Source organism: Podarcis tiliguerta (genome assembly GCF_965153285.1).
Source record: "Podarcis tiliguerta genome assembly, chromosome: 6".
Taxonomy (NCBI): Eukaryota; Metazoa; Chordata; class Lepidosauria; order Squamata; family Lacertidae; genus Podarcis; species Podarcis tiliguerta.
The window spans coordinates 59,391,484-59,412,498 of NC_139539.1; the positions used below are offsets into that span (position 1 = coordinate 59,391,484).

Consider the following 21,015-nt stretch of genomic DNA (forward strand, 5'->3'; position numbering starts at 1 on the left):
ACCAGATACAGGAAGGTCCAACTTGATACTTATTTTTAGCTTCTTACCTTGTTGGCATCTAATTTACATTTGTCGACAGGGTTAGAGTCCTTAATTACTTCGACAACATCTTCACCAAACCTTTCTCCGTAAAAACCCTGAAAATTATCAGCAAGATATTATAATGTACAATCTGGAGCAAAGTTTTAAAGGAAGGGTTTCACACAATGTTAGCAGAATCACATGAAAAATAGTTAGGACTGTGCCTGTGGTGTGGACTATGCCTGCATAACTTTGGGGAACAATTATTTTTTTTGGGGGGGGGGGAAATAATAACGTGGGGGGGGGAGTCTGCCTAAAAGTATTTTGTCAATGTGGAAACATCCCATCATTTTATCATACGCTGGACAGTATGTGAAGCAAAACAAGTTTAAAAGACCACACATTACACACCAAAGCACACACTAAGCCAAGATATGAGTGAGCTTTGTTCCCCGACTGCAGCTGTTTTGTTCTTTCATTCATGAGTGTAACGATTTAGTCTTAATTAACTGCAATTAATAAACTATATATATAACTCTCAGTTCAAGCTGGGAAACTATAGTCAATGACTCCTAAACATGCCAGGGTCCTAAGCCAATGTTAAACCAAGGCTTTCTATTTTGGCTTGTTTGGAAGCTCAAAAACATCAGTTCCCAGTTGTAAGGGGAAACTATAGCTAACTGAAACTTCCTGACTAGCAAAAAGTGAAGCAGCTGTCTGTGGGTGCATGAGGCTCATTCACATCTCAGCTTATTAAGCCAAGGTATGGTTGTCTGAATGCAACCCCATGGCTCAGAACTGGGCTAATCTTGGTACAAGAATAAACCTGAGCCTACATTTACCTTGTGGAGGTTTAAAAAGTAAAGTAAACAGGGCTCCTTTCTTTGATTGCTCTTTGTGAACGATTGGAAATTACTTGGCCTGAAAGGTCCTTTTCACCCATGCACTGAGCAACAATCCTATTCATGGCTGTCTTGCATATGTGAATGCTACAGCTTATGTGGACAGGACCACAGGTCAGGTGAATACAGGTTGTTGTTTTTTGTGTTTGTTTGTTTTTTTGCAGAGGGAGGGAATAAAGTAATTCCTGAACTTGACTCTTTTTATAATTACAAATACAATTATTTATTACTTATACCCCACCCATCTAACTGGGTTGCCCCAGCCACTTTGGCCAGCCCTCCAACACATTAAGACATCAAACATAAAAGGTTTCCTGATACAGGGCTGCCTTCATAGTGTAATTATTTACTTATTTGACATCTGACGGGAAGGCATTCCACAGGGAAGGGGCCACTACCAAGAAGGCCCTCTGCCTGGTTCCCTGTAACCTCAATTCTCACGATGAGGGAACCGCCAGAAGACCCTCGGAGCTAGACTTCAGGGTCTGGAGATGCTCCTTCAGGAATACAGGGCCGAGAGCTTTAAAGGTCAGCACCAACACTTTGAATTGCATTTGGAAACATACTGGGAGCTCCCTGAAAGCCCATGTAACGACAGGATTGTATTTTAAGACTTGCTGAGACCATCTCACCTCTAACCGATGAGAAATTTCAGCCAATTTTGTTATGGCCGGTTCCTTGTAAACGAACTCTTGTTCATCGAGGTCTCCAAATTTAGTCCCATAAAAACCAACACGGAAGTATGTACCAAACATCCGCTTACCATCCTAGGTGCAGAAAGACGAATAGCATTTCAATACAAAAGCCCCTTCACATCTTTCCATTGCTTTTAACACTCCCTTTGAACACAATGCCATGCAGGAACAAACAAACCAACAAGTAGGACTAAAGAGAACTGTAAACCAGTTACAGCAAAAAAAAAAAAAAAAAAGGAGGGGCACACTAAAATTTAAACCATACACTTACGAGATTTATGGGAAAGCTAGCCTCAATCATGCAATGGGATAAAAATCAGTAGCTCGGCATAAGAACGGGACCACTTTAGCTAGCCTAACAGGTTTAGAAAGCAATGCTGGCAATAGTCAAGAAAGCAACCTTACAGAAAGGAACACTGTCGTGGCTATTTGCTTTCTTGACACTGGTGGAGCAGCACAGATTTACCACTGGTTAGGTTGGTGTCACTCTGAGTTTGGACCAAGCCAAATTTCCAACACCTTGCGGGTCTGGATCACTCAAGAATCATTAGGGATTCTTGCTGGACTTCACAGTTTACTTGCATGCTTCCGTTCTCTGGGACTGTGGCCTAAAATATGGCATGGACTATGTCATCATTAGAGCAGAATGCTGAAATAATAAATGTGGGGAATAATTGGTGTTATCTAATTTGTTCTTTGCAGCTCATCATTTAAGAAAATGGGAATAAAATGGGTTTAAGGGGCGGAGATGGTGCCTTGGTTGGAATAACTTTCCCCTGCATTTGGTGTGTGGGCTGTGAGAGACTGTACAGTGGTATAGCATTATATTGTCACCACATCATGCCCTCTTGTGGTTTCTTCTATATGTGACGGCATCAGTGTGATTAGTGCTATGGAAACTAGACTGCCGTATGTTGTATTCTGTTCTCTAATAGAGATGAAAGCAGGATCAGGCGGCAACCACTAAACTTTCCTGTAGCCACAGTCCATGAGAACATATTGCGCATGCTGCCGTAAAATGTTAGTGCCACTGGGATCTCTTGTTTTTCCAGTGGTACAATTTGCAGAACAAAAACTGGAAAGGAGACCCGGTATCGCATCTCCATGCAATTGTATGGATCACTCTGACAATTCACAAATTTTCGAATGCCAATCCATCCTTTCTGCTAGGAAAGCCTCCCAGGTTCCTCTCCCACTTTTGTTTTGGGAGTCTTTGAGATGCAGAGTCGTGTGTCAACTCTCCACCTATTCACACCCCCTCTATAGTAGGGGAAGTGACTTCGCAGCAATTCAAAACAGACAAGTTGTTTTGAGCACATAATTTCTGGGGTGAACCATAGTGCTAAACTGCATTCTTCTGGCATATACAGATGCTCCTATATTACGATTCCAAGCAGCTGCTTCCATTTGGCTCAGTGGTAAACTGAGCCGTCTTAACACACCCAACACTTGTAGCAATAAAACTGGGAGGTGGTGCACACTTATGTGGAAGGCAAAAATGTAAACTGAAAGATAAGAGAGCAGCAAATTGTTTGAAATGGAAGCCACCAAATCTGCAGTTTCTTTCCACCAAGTCACAACTGAAAGAATTCACACTGCATGCACATAGTCACAAATATAAGCTGAGAAAAGTACTCCAAATGTTCACCTTTACTCTCATGGCACAGTTATGCTGCAGCACTCAGAATTATATAAAAAAAGGAGCAATGTGATGCACTAGCTGTTGAACTTTGCATCCCACCCTATCCTTGGTGTCTCTGGGCCAGTAACACGTTTCAAAAGATGCTTAACAGGAAAAAAGAAGAGGATTAAAATAGATAAACAAAGCCTCCCTCACTAGCTTTCAATTCTAGCTTGAACAGAAAGGATGGACAGCGATTTGGGATAATACTCTGGGGCCTGGGGGAAACGTCATCCAGGGAGACCATGCAAGAAGAAATTGTCCACCTATGTTAACGGTCAGGATGGGCACACAAAAGAGAAACGAAACCTCTAAGAACATACAAGGATAAAACTCTTTAGGGCCTCGTAAGTCATAATCTGCATCTCTAATTGTTACTGAAATATCAAAATGTTGGTGTAGGCCTGGGAGCAACAGCAGCCCATTCCTTTCAAGTGGTAGTAATCCTCAACTTCAACATTCCCAGGTGACGATGAATCCTCAGGTAGTGTGCATTATTACTACAGTCAAACTTGGAGAGCACAAAGACATTTCTTGTGGTTGTTAGTTTGTAACCTGAGAAAAAAGTGCACCTTCTCTAAATGGAGTTATCAAGCACAGTGGAAGCTTGGTTCCCGAATGGTTTAGTTGCCAAACAAATTGGCCTCCGAACGCCGCAAACCCGGAAGTGTTCCAGTTTGTGAATGTTTTTCGGAAGCCGAACATCCGACGTGGCTTCTGCTTGAGTGCAGGAAGCTCCTGCAGCCAATTGGAACCTGCACCTTGGTTTTCGAATGGTTTCAGGAGTCAAACAGGCTCCCGGAACAGATTAAGTTCAAGAACCAAGGTACCACCGTACTCTTTGGGTCCACCAGTCCAGCAAAAGTCTGCAGACTTTATGTATTGCATTTATATGCCACTTTCCCCCCCAAGGAGCTCCAGGCTAAAAGGCAGAGAATGGCCCAGAGTCACCCAGTGAGCTTCATGGCTAAGCGGGGATTTAAACCTGGTCTTCCAGGTCCTAGTCTGACACTCTAACCACTACACCTTACTGGCTTTAGGAAGCCAAAATGATTAATAGAAGATATTTCTGACCCTCCCAGATCATAGGGCCTACCAATCAACTCAGTCTTTTCTGGATTCAGCTTCAAACACCTTCTCCACATCCCTCCCTATATCCTGGACAGACACTGCCAAACCAGAATTTTAGGACCCAGGTTGATTAGAGAGAGAAATAAATAATGCCATCAGGACACTCCATTTTCACGATGTTGCCCCATACATCCAGCAGAATAGGATGACAGAGTAAAATGCTACTGGACCTTATAGAAAAGGTCCTGAGAAGATGAGAAGTCACCACCCCTTACCATTCTCTGACTGCCTAGCCTGGACTACTGAAGAGCAGTCCTGCGAACACCTGCCTACTTTTGCAATAACGCCAACCTCTCATGTGACATTGCTCTTCAATGACAGGTAATCTGCTGTGGCCATAAACAAAGATTCTGATAGTTAACTAGATTGGTCAATACCCAGGACAGAAACTGGAGCAGGCCCATGAACTGCCAAGGGAGGTGGAAACAGCTAACGGACTACTTACACGACCCTAAGGAAAAAGTAGAAGTTGCAGAATGGGCAGGGAGTCAGTGTTGGGAAGACTACAGATTAATTTCCCCCATCTTGGAATAGTAGCACAGACAACTTCAGTCTGTGTTAATCCCAACTGGCCTATATAAAAACAAGGTTGACTCAAGTAAGCTACCAGAGTTGACATCCCTCAGCATATCCTCTGTACCAGTGGACGGTATCAAGTGTTCCATGAAAATTGAGAAAGACCCTCAAATGCATTTCAGCCACTCGGATGTCATCTCTAAGTTAAACGCCTGGGTTGCATTTAAGCTTATATTCATAATTATATGTGTATCCTACAACTGTGGAACACTCTTCTCTCTCTCTGAACACTTGTACCTTATGGCTTTCATCCACATAAATCCATTTACTGTTATTCCCAATGACAATCCAAAGCATTAGAAGTCACTCAGGGCCACTGTGTACATGATGTTTCTCGGACAGTGATATTGCTTCCATTTGCGGGGGAAAGGCATGTACACTGACCGCCATTGGCAGAAAACACACATACTTGGCTTGGCACATGCAGTGGGAATCACAGCTGCTTCTGAACACACACAACATGTGGCAAAATAGACAACACGTGCATAATTCACTTATGAATTATGTGCATCATAAGAACCTTGTAGGAAAGTGTAAAGTATGCAATGTTCCATAAAAGCGACAATGAACTTGATAAAAAGGACTGAAGGACAACAGGTAATTTTATGGCTGACAGTGCTTGTCCACACATGAGCAGGCACCTTCTAAATCTCTGCAACTCTCTCTAGGCTTTTAGAGAACCCAACTTGCTCTCCTGGAGGCTCCCCCTCCACATACGCCACAAACTTTAGGGTTCTCCTTGATTTGTGTAGTAGGAAAGGTAAGCTGTTTGGCTTGGGCAGCATTGTCTGCTAATTGCTCTAACTTCCATTAATAATCTTGGCAACATCATGAGACACTTAAGGAAACTTACATAATGAATCAAAAGTACTATTATGACTGGAGTTTCAAATAAATAAGCATCATTCTAAGCTTTAACAATGGTCACCTAAGACAAATTAGGAGGTGGTGTTTATAACGAAGGTTCTTTCCATTTAGCTTCCATTAATTTGTGGGGAGGGGAATGGGGGGGGGGTGTTGATGAATCAATGCCTAGGAAGATTTTGGGGAAATGTCAACCCAGAGCATGCTGGAATGTGTGCAACACAAGAACCAAAGCACAAAGTTCCATAAACAACAGGCAAAAGATGGGGACATCAATAACATCATATGTCATCATGTTATTGTTCCAAGTGTGTTCTGAATACATGAAGGCTCTATAATTTTGCCCAAAGGTTTTCACAGAAATCAAAACCCTTGCTTTCAAGCAAACAAAACAAATTAAAACTCCATGGTCTTTGTTTCTGAGAGGTGCTAAAATGCAGTTATGAGAAAGGAAGTTATTATAAAGCATTTAAATCTATTATTTTGAGAAAAAATAATAGCTCCTTGGTAGGCAAAGAGAATGAAGGTGAACACTGTAGAGTCATTACAGAACTGGCAGAGCAGGTATAACAGCCGTCATGACTTATGAAGGGTTCATAATATGTTGTTATGCATGGTAAATATCTGTTGGGTACAAAGTTTTAAGAGGCTCCTTCTGCACATGAACCAAAACCTTTGCCAACTGGATTTACTTAGCCAAAAACAACAAAAATTGTTGCCAAATTTGGCCCTGCTGTTATCCACAGGGAAGTGCAAATATGCCCAAGGCCGTCTGATCAGAGTCAATAATGCCACATTTTTCATTGCAGTGAAATGGCTAACCTGGCATTTGAATTTGTAACATCAGAGTTGAAGAAGCCAAAAGGCCTACTTAAGTTCAACCCCCTTTCCATGAGGAAAAACCACTCCTCCACGAACATTTAACTTTAGGAGTTAGCTGGGAAGTTTTTTCCGTACAAACCTAATTGGGATTGATTTGTGTGGCGTTTCATAAACCCCTGAGCTGGCATAAGTCATTGGTAAAATGAAATTATTGGGGGATGCCATGGGAGTTTAAAAAAAAACAAAACACCAACAACTTAGTAGGAACTTACCACAACAGACAATAGTAAAAGTGGGGAGGAGGATCAGCAACCAGGGCAATAGAGGAGAAAACAGAAAGTATTTTGATTAGGGAAAATCCAAAACAAATAAGCAGCATTTGGCAGCAAATAAACAAAACAAAAAAAGTATTTTAAAAACTGGAACTGGGTAAATAACATGCAATGGGTATTAAAAGGCCACACAGAAGGAAAATGTCCAGCAAGAGGAAAGTTCAAGTGCAAAGCAGTGGACAAGAACATAAACCATGGGTGTGTTTTACCATGCAATAGAACATTACTGAATAATGTTAAAATTGTAACTGATGACAGGATATACTTCAGGGGTCGATTTAGCATCACACACATTGATCAGAAAAGATGCTCGCAGGCTGTTGTCCCATTAATGGAACAGCCACAAACTGCTTTTTGCTGTGGTTTTGTGCCAATTTTAACACCACCAGGGAAACCCTTCGGGGGGAGGTGAATCATGGTGCAGTTGACGGAAGCAACCAAACTGTATGGGTGCCACTTCAAGCAAGCGCTTGAGCTAAATGGAGAGTCTGTGTGACATGAACTTTGCCTTTCGGTTAAAGTGGGCATTGTAAAAGTCTGCACGTGCTTGGGCCAGCTCCCAGGTGGTACAAAAAAGCACACCAGCTCCAAAACTGATTTGGGGTCCCCAAGCCTCTCGTTGCAGATGGCGAGTCATGGAATTAGCACTCTTGATATTACATGCCTTGATGATGCTTTGACTTGTCTGTAATTGCTCTTCTGAACCAAAGCTCTAAACAAGAGAGCAGGACTCTTATCTGACAGAGCAACATAGTCAGAGAAAATCAGAAGCAGAAATCAGAACTTGTACAGCTTTTGGGGAGGTGGAATCCAAAAACTATTCACATATTTACTAACAACAACAAGAGAATGCAAAACACACATATTTCAGCTACGTACCAAATTCTTAAAATTCCTTACAAAATTGGTCTGCATTGGTGTATATAAAAGATATTTATTTGGAGACACTCCTATTGTTTTTAAATGAGGATGGAGGTTTGATTGGTACATTTTAGACACAACTGTAAGGAAATTAGAGGTACTCGAGTCCCACTGAAATCAGAAGGGCTTACATACTTAAGTGCCCTGTACCACCAATTATTTCAACCGGAATCTGATTTTGGATGAGTTCACACTGAGCTTTATGACATGGTTAACATAAGCCGGGGTTTCTAAACAAAAAGCACACCATGGCTTATTAGCATAATTTGCTTGTGGTTAATAAACCATGATTAAGCTGCTGGGCGGGGTTCAGGCGAGAAAATTAAACCATGATTTATTTAAACCATGTCTTAGTGTTATGTGCAAACCATGCCACTCTCTAGAATGTGCCTGTCCTGTGACAAAAAATGAAGGTGTCTGCGTTCAAACTTATCTATTTATAGTCTTGGATATTTGTTGCAGTATTTTCCATTATAACTATTTCCCGACAGATAGCCATCTTAGGCCGTTGCAGCAAAAAGAACCAAGAATCTTGAGATGTCTGAAAAATAAATGTGCAAGTCTTTAAGGGGCACGATCATCTAAAAGGCAGTTGGGCTGGAAATTTGCTCAGTATGATGGGCCATATTAGAACCATATCAGTAACTTCCAAACAGCTAATCAAATAACACAAAAGGGGTCTTTCTGCTTTTTGTCAAAGTCTGGGCACTAACCACAAATCTCAAAGGCAGAATTCTAAGCTTTCGGGAGGTAGTGCACAGTCCAGGAAGCAAGGGAACTGTACAACCTCTAAGCTTGCTTCATGAATCTTAGGAAATCTTTTCAGCAAAACAAAGGCTGAGGCAGAGTCTCTATTTCATATAATTCTCTGTAAACCCTCCCCCAGTCCATGGGATGATGAAACTGGCATTCTTATACAAGCCAGGGCAAGGTTGGTGGATTGTATCTCCCACAAGATCTTCAAGGATTATTTTCATGGTTTGGGTCCAGACATATATCAGAATCAGCTGTATTAGGTCACTGAACTGCTGCAGAGGAATTTGAATTTTGTACATCTCAGAATCAAAACAAAGGACTCTATCTTGGCACCAAGTTGAAGCCCATGACCTAATTCTTAAGAGATTTGAGAGCTGGGACTAAACTCAAGTTCATTTCACTCTTGCTCAGAGCTTAATGTAGCAGAAGAGTATTAATACTACAGTTATACGTTAGGATACGAGTGAACGTCTTTCTAACGGGAAACAGTTTTTTGCATTCAAGGTCTTTGAGCATTAGAACTTAAATCGACCCCTGTGTTGGGGGGTGAAAATATGGTAGGAAGAAATGGTATTCTGTGTCAATATTGATGAGAAATGGAATACAAAAATAACAAACTAGTGATGGTAAAAAGTGGCTCATTCACCAAAGAACCTCATTAGTGTCATAATACAAATGCATTCATGCACTACCTAAATTGTCTAAAATGACCACAACAGTTTTACTGATGTTTCTTTGGTTAATTAATTCAGGTCAATAGCAGACAGCAACAGAAATACCCACAGCTAGCACATGTGGGCAAAGCATGGGCAGGAGTCATCATCAGACCAATCTATTAGTGTTCTTTACTAACTAAAACATTACCTACCTCCCAGCCAGTACTCTGTGTAATAAAAAGTAAAACAAAAAAAACAAAAAACAAAAAGGTATGTCACAGGAACAAGACCAGCTCCTTTTCAAAGGCCAAAACACAACCATCAACAATAAGGTGCTATGCACTTGAAATGGCTTAGCTGCCACACATTTAAGTTAGCCTTTTGTTTCATAGCCCAGAATATTAAGTATGAAGAAACTCCATTATCGGGCGCTGGAAATCGAATGTAAATGCAAATCCTCTGGCAATCGGAAATTATTACATTGCATTCACCATTCCAGCCTGAAGTTCAGCTACTGAAACCCAGGTTAGTCCTGCTGGAGGAATTCAGTTTTTGAGCGCTGAACGGCATGCTGTGGAATACAATTGCAGTTCCCAAGTAATGAATGGCAGTACTCATTTTGTGTCATTGTTGTTTATATCCGTAAAGCAAAATGCAAACCATTCTTCATTTGTGCTTGAGCTCCAGTTAAAAATAATCATATGGCACAACCAGCTGTCCAAACAGTATCTCCCTGCTAAATTCAGGAAGTAAAAATGTAACCAAAATGGAAAATAATAGCCTCAATCTAGCAGAGCCTCCGGAGGCCCTGCACAGATGCAAATGCCCTCATTTATCAGTATATGGACAACAGCTGGCTGCAATTTTGTGCCCAGGCACCCACTGTTCAGCTTCAAATCCTGGTTTCAAATGCTTAAGGGGGCATGCTTAACATTAGCTTTCATGTTAATTAACCATGGTTAAATTCAGCTGCCGTTAGCCTGAACTGCCTGGGAATGTGCCTTAAGTTTTGCTTAGAGTCTAATCTGATCCCAGCTGCTGTGGTGCCAACTTGCCCTTGTTTTGGCCCCCACATACCATAGAAAATTTAGCTGTTGCATTCATCAACATGGAAGAAGCAGGACCGCATTGAGTTACATGCTCTCCTCTTGGTAGCCACGTGTGCTGCATGAATGTCTGCAGAGAGGGGTCCTTCGTCTCTATAACTATACATGCGAGAACTCCATCCCACCCCAACATTCGTGCTGTAGATGCCGACAACATGGCAGGGCACAGACTGGAGTGTGTGAGATGGGAGAGGGCTGCTTGCAGCAGCCTCACTTCTTCTTCCCTTGCTGATGAACACGGGAGCTTTAATGCCTCCACTGGGCTCTTCTCTTGGCCCATGGAGCCATCTGTCAGTGACACTTCCAGCCCACTTCTCCACACCCAAAAGTAGAGTCATTCATTACTACGCAGCCTCTACAATGCAGGTCACAGTTTTCACAAGCAGAGAGATGTTGCAGCACCAAAAAAGAGATACCTGCCAAAAAGGTAGCTCAAAATGCAAAAGAGTAAAATTAAATCCCTGGGCTGTCGAGCTAATGTATAGCTTTGGGCTGCAATATTATACCTGCTTACTTACAGCTAAGTCACTAATGGGAGTAAACAGGATTGCAGTATGAAAACACCTTAACTACACTTTCACATGTTGTGAAGTCAGTCTCTAGCCTGGAAAACACAAGCAAGGAATGAATTTGCAGTACACTACATTAGAGTAACCTGACTTAGGTGAATGGCTCTGGAAAAATTAGGACTTATCTGATTGCTCTCTTTGCCTAGTTTTGCTGACTTTTTACACTTTGCAATATTGTCCACAAGGTCTCCATATTTTGAATGCTTTGATGACCTGGAAAACAACTGCCATTGAGGTTTCAATGTAACTTGAAGGGAAAATGACACAAATACTTTTAAGGATCTCCACACTACAAGCAAGAGCCTAAGTCATTACCTGATGAACTATTTTGGTGAATGCTTCCTGGAGTTTACCGTGAATTGTGGCAAGCTTCTTGGCATCTCTGTTAGCTTCATGAATTGGAATGAGGATTTTGTAAACCTCGTTGACTGCTTCATACATGCCAGCCTACAAAACAGTGTCCATGTCAGGCGGTTTTATCGATCCATCAAAAAAACAGACATGCAACAGCCTGAGTACAATATGTTATTAAAATGCTTATATTACAATAATGAAATTAAAACACTTGCTTGGGATTATTTGGTTACTGAGATGGAATAAGTAATGCATGATATAAGTATCAGTCGTGTGTCAGACCTGTGCAAATGTACATTTTGCCTAAAGTTTGCAAGACTCCATGCATCAAAGGCCAATTTAAACTTGATGAATACTGATTTAAGACTCCCAGCTCATGTGCTGGTCCATGTGTGAAGGAAGCAGCTAACTGCTTATGTAGCAGCTGTGCTGGGATGCCAGCATGTTTGCTTCAGCCCATGGAATGAGAGCCTTTTTAAAGATTATATAAAACTGTGTTCCAATCCACAGACAGAAGCTTCCTAACACTACATGGTCAAGGCCAACCTTGATGACACAGAAATTTGAGGAACTGTAGTGCTGAACAAGGTTTCATAGCAACTTCTGAATGCACATTCCAGTTGGATCCTGATTTAGCACAGCATGTTGGAGAACCAGCTTAGCCATGATCCCAATGGCACAAAATACGTGGGCTGGTTCGCAAGCAACTTGAGTCAATGCTGCTGCCACTTAAACGACTGAATTCAGTGCAGCTGAGCAGCTGAAATGCAAATACTGAAGCTTCTATACTTTTCATTGTGCATTTGAGTTGCACCCAGTATTTACTTACATGCAGATCAGGGGTGGGGAACTATTTTCTGGCCTGCATTCCCACCTGGAAATTCCCCATTCCAGCTGTGAGTGTGGCCAGAGGCAAAAGTGGGCGAAACAACTGATGTGATTCTCACTTGTGTATGCTAGGCTGTATTCAAGCCAGAGGTTTCTATGTCCACATCCCTCCCTCTCTCTCCATTCAAACAAACAAGAGGCTTTATCGCAGCTCAAGAACACTTGAGAAGAATGCCGAGCAGGTGAGAGGTGGGGTCCAGGGGGAGGGGCCATGTTATGAGAAGGGGTGTGGCCTGGGGATAATCCAGAGGCCTGCATTTGGCCCTCAGGCCTGTGGTTCCCCACCCCAATGCAGGACACTGATTGTATATACTATGCAACCATAAGGGAGTACTGTACTAAATACATGTATTAAACTCTTCTACCATGGAGAAAGAGGCTGCAGCTTGCTCCAGCAATCCAACCAGACCTGCTTCAGTAAAATACTTTCCAGAGCATATTCCTTCTTCATCTGGCGATACGACATCATCAGAAACTGCAGATTCTTCCAAGACGTTTGAGGAGATGTTCTGAGGAAATATATAATGTTTACTTTCAGCAGTTCCAGTTCCAGAGACACTGGGGAAAAAAACTATTTAAAATTCATTCATCACCAGGTTCAGGCAATGCTCTGCTGCAAAGTCTGAAACCAAAGTAGCTTCCATTCTGCCGAAGTCCTACTCTAATGGAACATGTTGTTGTTTTTTAGTTGTTTAGTCATGTCCAACTCTTCGTGACCCCCATGGACCAGAGCATGCCAGGCACTCCTGTCTTCCACTGCCTCCCGCAGTTTGGTCAAATTCATATTTGTAGCTTCGAGAACATAGTAACATGCAATTAAACTTTAGTTTTTGCTCTACAGAATGTTAATTTGAAATACAGGTTTACCCACAAGATGTTCTTTTTGGGGGGGGGGGGGGGAAGCCACTGTACCAATGACCCATCCTCTTTGAGAAGAAACATGAAACCAAACTACTTTAGGAATTATTCAGCAAGTAAACAAGTATGGCAAATTCCTTTGTACATGGCTGGAATTAATAATAGAAAGAGCTTTTAGCTAATGTGTCTTCAATGTATTGTACCAGCAGCCAAAGTGGAGCAATGCAATTATATCACATGAATTTTTGGGAAATGTTCTTTTAATATAGACAATGCTATGTTTTCTGGGGGGCTTACATCATTGCTTTGTGGAAAGGCAAGAAGCCCAGCTTTGCGGTTTTGTAAACAAAGAGCATTACCTGAAATGTAACGCATCCTACGGGGAGATATTTCCGATCCTCAAGCATGCTCAAGTATTCAGCAACGAGTCCTGCAGAGTGGACCAAACACTGTGCAGATTCTGCATGATTGCTTCTCTCTGAGTGTTTCCCAGCCATGTTCTGTAGCCAGGTGAGTCGTAGGTCTGGGGAATTCTGGTATCCCTTGGCAATTCTAGTTTTCAAAAACCCAGGAGAGTCATATCAGTGTATGTTTACTTACTCACATTTTCTTAAGACGGCAAAATATCCAGTAAAACTGTACCTGTACATCAAGTCCACAAGCATCTCTGGGTCTTCTTGGTGCTCCTTCATCTTAACTGTATCAGACAGGATCATATGGAGGTTGAACACAAGATCTTGGACCTGAAATGGGAGGGAAAGTATCTGAAACAAATACTCTGTGCAAAACAAGGATTTGTTGGTTACTTCGAATTTGTCTGACAGGAATTCAATTGTGAAAATCGCTTGCCATTGTTTATTTTTAAAAAACGAATCCTGCCAGGGAGACATCGTGTTCCCCTCCAGTATTTCAAATTTTGCATTCATCGCCAGTCAATATTTGTTAATTCTATGTTCATTCATTCATTCATTCATCCAGCAAAGTTGGACTGAATTATTTGAGTGGATGAGCAGTTTCTTAGAAATGTCAAGTCAGACTTCATTTTTTGTTGTTGTTCATTTCACCATTTAATCTGTCTGGTTTTGAACCTTAACACAATTATCTATTGTTATTTTATTTTATGTGAGACATTTTTAGACCAACTTCCATCAGATTGGATTTCAGAGTGATGCAGAGCACAACACAAATACAAAAGAAACCCTCACCAGAAAAAACAAAAACAAACTAGGGCTATCCAATCTGATGCCCCACAGATGTTGCTGGACTTCAACTCCCATCAGCCCCAGTCAGCACATCCATTGGTCAAGGATTATGGGACCTGAAGCCCCCCCCCATCTGATTACATTTTCATGTATCACTCCATGTTCACATTCAGGTTTTGCATCATCAGGAATTCCAATATGGATCAACATCCTACTGAGTCTAAAAGCAAGTAAGCTGAAAATTGTGGGTCTTAAGGAAATAAAACAACCCATACTTATCTATGTCAAGTACTATTCCTCCTAACCTGATCAGGGAACGTTGTTTCCCTTAGTTCCAGGTCCTCTTCAGCATAGGTCAAAATGGTTTTCAGAGAACGTCTCAGAAACTCCTCATTAAAATTCTGAGATGTTCCTACTAAAGATGAGAGTGACATGGTCACCTGCATTTTCACTCTCGCAAAGTTCTGAAACAAACAAACAAAAAATTGTTACTGCGCCAATAACGTCAGGTGACAACACCAGCTTAATAGGCATTGCAGTCCCAAACCAAAAAGTACAGCAAACACGTTTGATTTTCCTGAAGGGGTCTGGCCAGAACTCCATCCATCCATCCATCCATCCATCCATCCATCCATATGATTAATTTATAGCTGAGTTGTTTAACTCCAGATTAAAGTGTTCTCCTTTAAAGACGACACAAGCCTTTTGGTCTGTGTGTGACTATTCCCATTTATAATATATGACCCTCAAAAAATCAGTGCTCCTCACTTGTCCTCTCTTGCACCAATCTGAATAGGCATTGCACCCCATGCTTACAGAAACACTATACCAGGGGTGGGTATCTTCAGGCCAGAGGCCTCAGTGAGGCCCTCCAGCCCTCTCTATTTGGTCCTCTGTAATCCCCCCCCCCCGGCCCTCACTGGCCCTGCATCACCCTCTTTGTATTTTGGCTTGGATGGAATGTGTCCTTGTGTCTGGATGGAGGACAGAAAGGGGTGTGCAATTGTGTGCAAAAGCTAGCCTACTGTACAAATCTAAAATTTAGATTTGTTGCTCCACCCACTTTTCCCTCTTGCCCTGCCCACCATTGGCATGCGGCCCTCAAAATGCTGTCCAGAATAAAATGTGGCCCTTTGGCTGCAAAAGGGCTTTGATGCCCCATGCTATACTTACATTCCCAATCTCAAAGTTCTGCCTCATGAGGAGGTACAGGGAGGCACTGGCATGCGAGCGTATGGTGCCGATGCTACTGCTACAGTGGCGCAGGAGTCGGAGGCATAAGTCAGCACACTGCTCCGTCTCCTCTTCAAAAAGCAGTTCTGGGAACTAGAAGGACAGCGCGAGAGACAAGCATTCAGCAGTCGTGGCTGCACCCTAAACACCAACACAATGTTGAATTAATTGCACCACAATCATCGTGGGCTCAACTTGACCCAGTTGCGCGCCCGCTGCCAGTAAAGGAGGCCATCATCAGCCGCAGTTTGCCGGAAACCACTGTGGAGGTCCAACACTTTCCAAATCAGAAAACAAGTTGAATACTGAAGTGAAATTGTAGCTCCATGCTGCCCTCCCATCCTCAGGACACTCACCTTTGACACCAAGGCCCTCTGCGTAGCAAAGCAATGCTGCAGGTAAAGAGCGCTCTGGTTGCAAGCCATGCTGTGTAAAAGAACCTTCAGCACTCCGCCAAGAATGCTTTCCTTGGACTCGGTCACGGAGACCGTCTGTAACCAAAGACAATGGAAAAAAGAGAAGAAGTCAGCTTTAGGGCTGTTGCAGACAGAGGTCACAGCAAAGGGAACATGTGCAATGGAGAGCGAATGGCCACTTCAGAATACACTTTCTATAGGGGGCATTGCTAGTCTTGCTCACTATCCCTTCTTCAGGCATTCAGAGCACCGGGAAGGTTGTAAAATGGCCTTTATCATCCTCACCTGGACTACTATCTCCAAAGTATCCAAAATGATCAGATTTGCTTCCGTTGCCAAGTTGCCATCGATAAGAGCCTCATGTTCTATCTCAGCCCGTGATCTAAAAAAGCATTAAAAATAAATTTTCTTTGGAGAAGCGAGGAAAAGAAACTTTTTGTTGCAGCTGGAAAAATAAGATTGCTTATCAGATAATCACCATGCTCTAACAGAACACTTTAGCAGCAGGAACCACCAAAAATAGGCTCAATACAAAAGCAGGGATGGGGAATCTCTGGCCCTCCAGATGTTATCAGACTCCAGCGCCTATCAGAGCCCAGGCAACATGGCCAATGGTCAAGGGCCTCTGCCTGTGATCTCAGAGATCCACCGCCAATCATAGCAGATATTACTGGGCTGGATGGACCAATGGCTTACATGATATAAGAACTTTAAGATGAAATAAAGCTAATAATGCTTGCAACAAAATGAGGAGCAGAGTAATAAAAGATAGAGAAAAAGAAAACCACATTAGCATGTTCGTGATAAGCTTGGGAGTACAGTGAGAGAAAAACAGCAGTGGGGGACCCATGGCACTCCCAATGTTGTTGGACTACAACTCCCATCATCCCTAACTGTTGACCACAGTGGCTGGATCCTATGGGAGTTGGGATCCACTGACATACAAAGGACCACAGGTTCCTCATCACTTGCTTAAGGAGATGTTACTTTAACAGCTGATAGTGTGTGTGTGTGTGTGTGTGTGTGTGTGTTTGTATTTTATAGGAATCTGATGAGAAGCTTGAAGATAAACTGAAACCACTGCACTGTTAAAAAAATTCAGTGGGACTGTTGCACTTGCTAAGTTTGTAGGAAATTATGGTCTTCCAAATCTTATTCAACCACTTCTATTCAGAAGGTTGCTTGGGTCCCTACTGTGCTAACAGGCAAAAGCCTACTTAAAACAGAAGAGACTTTCAACAGCATTTTGTGATGTGGAATGGGGCAGCTCTTCAAAGAAAAATAGCCCACTGGATGGACAAACTGAGACAAGGTCTCAGGAAGCCCTCTTCTCTTGAGAAACCAAGAGATTTTTCTTTCATGAAAAATATGTGCACTATCACTGATCTATGGCTCCTCCTGGACATGTCTGAGTTGGCACACCTGAAGTAGTTATTTGAATCCTAACTAACACGATTTGTATATATCCTCGCTTTCATAAAGTTATGGGGCCTTTCCCTGTTAATGGTGCCCACTGTTTCTTCATGAAAGCCAAAGGATTAAAATTACAAAGTGTGCTGCAGAAACACAGTTTGGTAAGGGAAACTAGGGCTACACTGAAGAAAATGAGTATCTTTTTATTCATCTTTACATCAGTGAAGACAGCATGGCACTTTATGATGTGAACACATGGTGGCGCTAAGAGAATAAATTTCTGGCGAACATTACTAGGTAGTAGGTACCAGTGGAAATGTCTATGTGATGTATGAAACGTCCTGCTGATGTCCTGCTGTGCTATAATGCACCATACATGCTTCCCAAAAGCCGGCAATGATCTGTCATAAAAGGTAGCAGTACATGCTACTGTATGCACCAATCTGCAGCAGGCAATATGCACTGCTAGCAACAGACTGAGCAACATCATTTTTACTGGCACATTGTTGGAAAAGTGGAATTTAGTCCTAATTATTCCACTTGACTTCCACTGAAGTATGTGTTGGAAGCTGGCCAGAGTGGCTGGGGCAACCCAGCCAAATGGGCAGGGAATGATAATAAACTAATAATAATACAGTGGTGCCCCGCAAGACGAATGCCTCGCAAGACGGAAAACCCGCTAGACGAAAGGGTTTTCCGTTTTTCGATGCGCTTCGCAGGACGAATTTCCCTATGGGCTTGCTTCGCAAGACGAAAATGTCTTGCGAGACTTGAGATTTTTTTTCGCTCCCCACCCCCTTTTTCTAAGCCGCTAAGCGCCTTTTAGCAGCTAATCCGCTAAGCCTTTAATAGCCGCTAAACCGCTAATAGCGCTAATCCGCTAAGCCGCTAATAGGGTTGCTTCGCAAGACGAAGAAACCGCTAGACGAAGAGACTCGCGGAACGAATTAATTTCGTCTTGCGAGGCACCACTGTAATTCAATTGGTCAATACTAGCTGTCTGCTAAAAATCCTACTAGGAGCATCAAGCTCCTCCTTCCCTCTAGGGGTGTGTGTGCGTGCGCAAGGGCAACTTCTATTGCAGTCCTTACATGAAGAGAAAGCTTTTGTAGAGCCTGGAGATGGCAGGGCTTGTACCTGGGACCTTACTACATGCAAAGCATATGCACTACCACTGAGTCACGCCTTTCCCACATTTATTTCTGAGTCGGACAGAGCCTTCAGCAGAAAAGGAGAAAGCTGTCCAGCAGATGATGCATCAGCAGGCTGGACTGAGATCTTGCTCAACAATGAACATCTCCAGGGCTAAATATGTTTTAAGGGCACCGTCCATACACTCACACTGTGCTAGGCAAAACTGAATTGTACAGAAGGCAGTGAATGCCCTGGTCTTGCAGGTGCTGCAAAGGCTTTGAAAAGGAGAGTGCTCTAGAATTCTTAAAAGGAGATCTACAGATCTCTAGTTTATTCCTGCCTCCAGTTTATACTCCATGTGACCTTTTTGCATTTAGGCTGGTGGAGCCTTTAACCAAACACCTCCAAAAATTTTACCAGGATCAAATAAAGACTACATCAAAAATATGTAATGTTAATTGGACTGTCAGGGAACTGCAATTTTCACACCAAAGTTCAGACGTGCCCAGCGCTATGGGGGGGGGAGGGGTACCCTGTAGCAGCACACACACACACACACACACCCTCACACTTCACAGCCAAGTCATGTTGCAAAAAACAAACAAGCCCACAGACCTTCTGCAAAGCACCTCAGTCAAACAAAACCTGCACTCAGAGCCTTATTAGAAGACAAAAAGCATGCCAAGCAAAGTTGCAACCGTAAGTCCTACACCTAACCAACACCCCACCCCAACCATTTCAAACCCCAGCAGCCACTCGTACAACAAAAGGAACCACTGAAGTCACAGGCAGGCATACAAAGCTGCTGCCAAGCGCCAAAAGCCAGAATTGCAATAGCAAAAGTACAGACGCACAACAGGGGAAAAAATTAAACACAGCAGTACACCAGTGCTACAGTACCTGGCTGGTTTGTGGCTTCTAAAAACACAGCACATGTGGGGAAAATAATCAAAGTGATGGATTAGGGTAGGAGAGGAGTCAGCTTGGAGAACTCCAGAATGGAGTGACCGATGGCACACATGCAATTACACCTAGTTACTCTTGGTTGCAACTTAAAGCATCCTATAGCCGTCTTATCAGTGCATTGGTCATCTTCCCTTACAGCACAATCCTATACAAGTCTAGTCAGGAGCAAGTCCCATTGAGTTTAATGACACTTACTACCAGGGAAGTGGGTGTAGGATTGCAACCTCCTGTTCTTTTAAATAAACAACACACGTGTGTGATAGCGCTATTCTTATGAGGTTAGTCCTATCTCAGTTCAGGTCCAGACCTGCTCATACTGTGAGGAGCAAGGCAGCCCCTATCTTGGCCAACTGGCCATTTCAACGTTAAAATGTTTGGGTACCAGGCAGAGGGCCTTCTCGGTAGTGGCACCAGCCCTGTGGAACGCCCTCCCACCAGATGTCAAAGAGAAAAATAACTAGCAAACTTTGAGAAGACATCTGAAGGCAGCCCTGTTTAGGGAAGCTTTTAATGTTTAATAGGTTATTGTATTTTAGTGTTCTGTTGGAAGCCGCCCAGAGCGGCTGGGGAAACCCAGCCAGATGGGCGGGGCATAAATAATAGATTATTATTATTATCTTATTATTATTATGGGTAAGGTAGCATTACTTGTCAAGTTTTTCCGTGTTCTGTCGCCAGTGAGTCATATCCTTTCTCCATCTCAGGTTCTCTTGACTTCCAAAGGCACTCCCGGAAGGACTTCTTTCTGCCAAGCAAAGGTTTAAAAAAATTGCTTTTAACTTTTTTATCTTTGACTGCTGTGTTTGACAAATTAAATGAGGTATCATGACTACAGCCTTCGCACACAATGAATGGTTAACCTCACATTAAATGATTATTGCACTTTAAAATTAATTATCATCAGTGTTGACTAATCCTTTCAATACAAAATGAACCAGCTTCCAAGCAAACGTGTGAGTAAATCAACACTATCTACCAAAACAGGAGAAGGAAACCTTTTTCAACTGGAGGGCCACATTCCTTCATAAACACCCTTCTAGGGGCCACACACCAGGGGTGGACCAGGGGCCTGAGAAAAAAGGGAGCCGGGCAACAGATGTAACATTTCCCTTTGTACGTTAGGCTACATTTCAGTCACATGCACACAAAATGTGGAGGAGAGACACTGGTTTTACACATACACACCTCCATCCAAATACAGTGGTACCTCAGGTTACATACGCTTCAGGTTACATACGCTTCAGGTTACAGACTCCGCTAACCCAGAAATATTACCTCAGGTTAAGAACTTTGCTTTAGGATGAGAACAGAAATCGTGCTCCGGCAGCGCGGCGGCAGCAGGAGACCCTATTAGCTAAAGTGGTGCTTCAGGTTTCAGGTTAAGAACGGACCTCCGGAACGAATTAAGTACTTAACCTGAGGTACCACTGTAGTAAAAGGAACCATCAAAATGCAAGGACACGCAAAGAAGTGCAGAGTACGGGCAGTGAGAGCCAGGGTCCTGAACGGGGCATCACCT

The 21,015-nt window shown here is 42.7% G+C and overlaps 1 protein-coding gene across 12 annotated transcripts in view; it reads right to left on the reverse strand.

The window, feature by feature from the left end:
* The window catches only part of DOCK7 (dedicator of cytokinesis 7), a 119,601-nt gene that overhangs the window by 4,761 nt on the left and 93,825 nt on the right, over positions 1-21,015 (reverse strand). For 3 of the 12 annotated variants that reach the window (XM_083447953.1, XM_083447951.1, XM_083447950.1), the window contains 13 exons: positions 20,145-20,241; positions 19,431-19,448; positions 16,269-16,365; positions 15,924-16,058; positions 15,508-15,660; positions 14,640-14,798; positions 13,775-13,875; positions 13,492-13,684; positions 12,640-12,783; positions 11,348-11,479; positions 9,570-9,584; positions 1,556-1,690; positions 48-137 (listed from right to left, as the gene is read on the reverse strand). In XM_083447953.1, coding sequence (XP_083304079.1) covers positions 48-137; positions 1,556-1,690; positions 9,570-9,584; positions 11,348-11,479; positions 12,640-12,783; positions 13,492-13,684; positions 13,775-13,875; positions 14,640-14,798; positions 15,508-15,660; positions 15,924-16,058; positions 16,269-16,365; positions 19,431-19,448; positions 20,145-20,241 — 1,469 coding nt within the window. The other 9 variants (XR_014513004.1, XM_083447954.1, XM_083447957.1 and 6 more) reach the window with 9 other exon arrangements.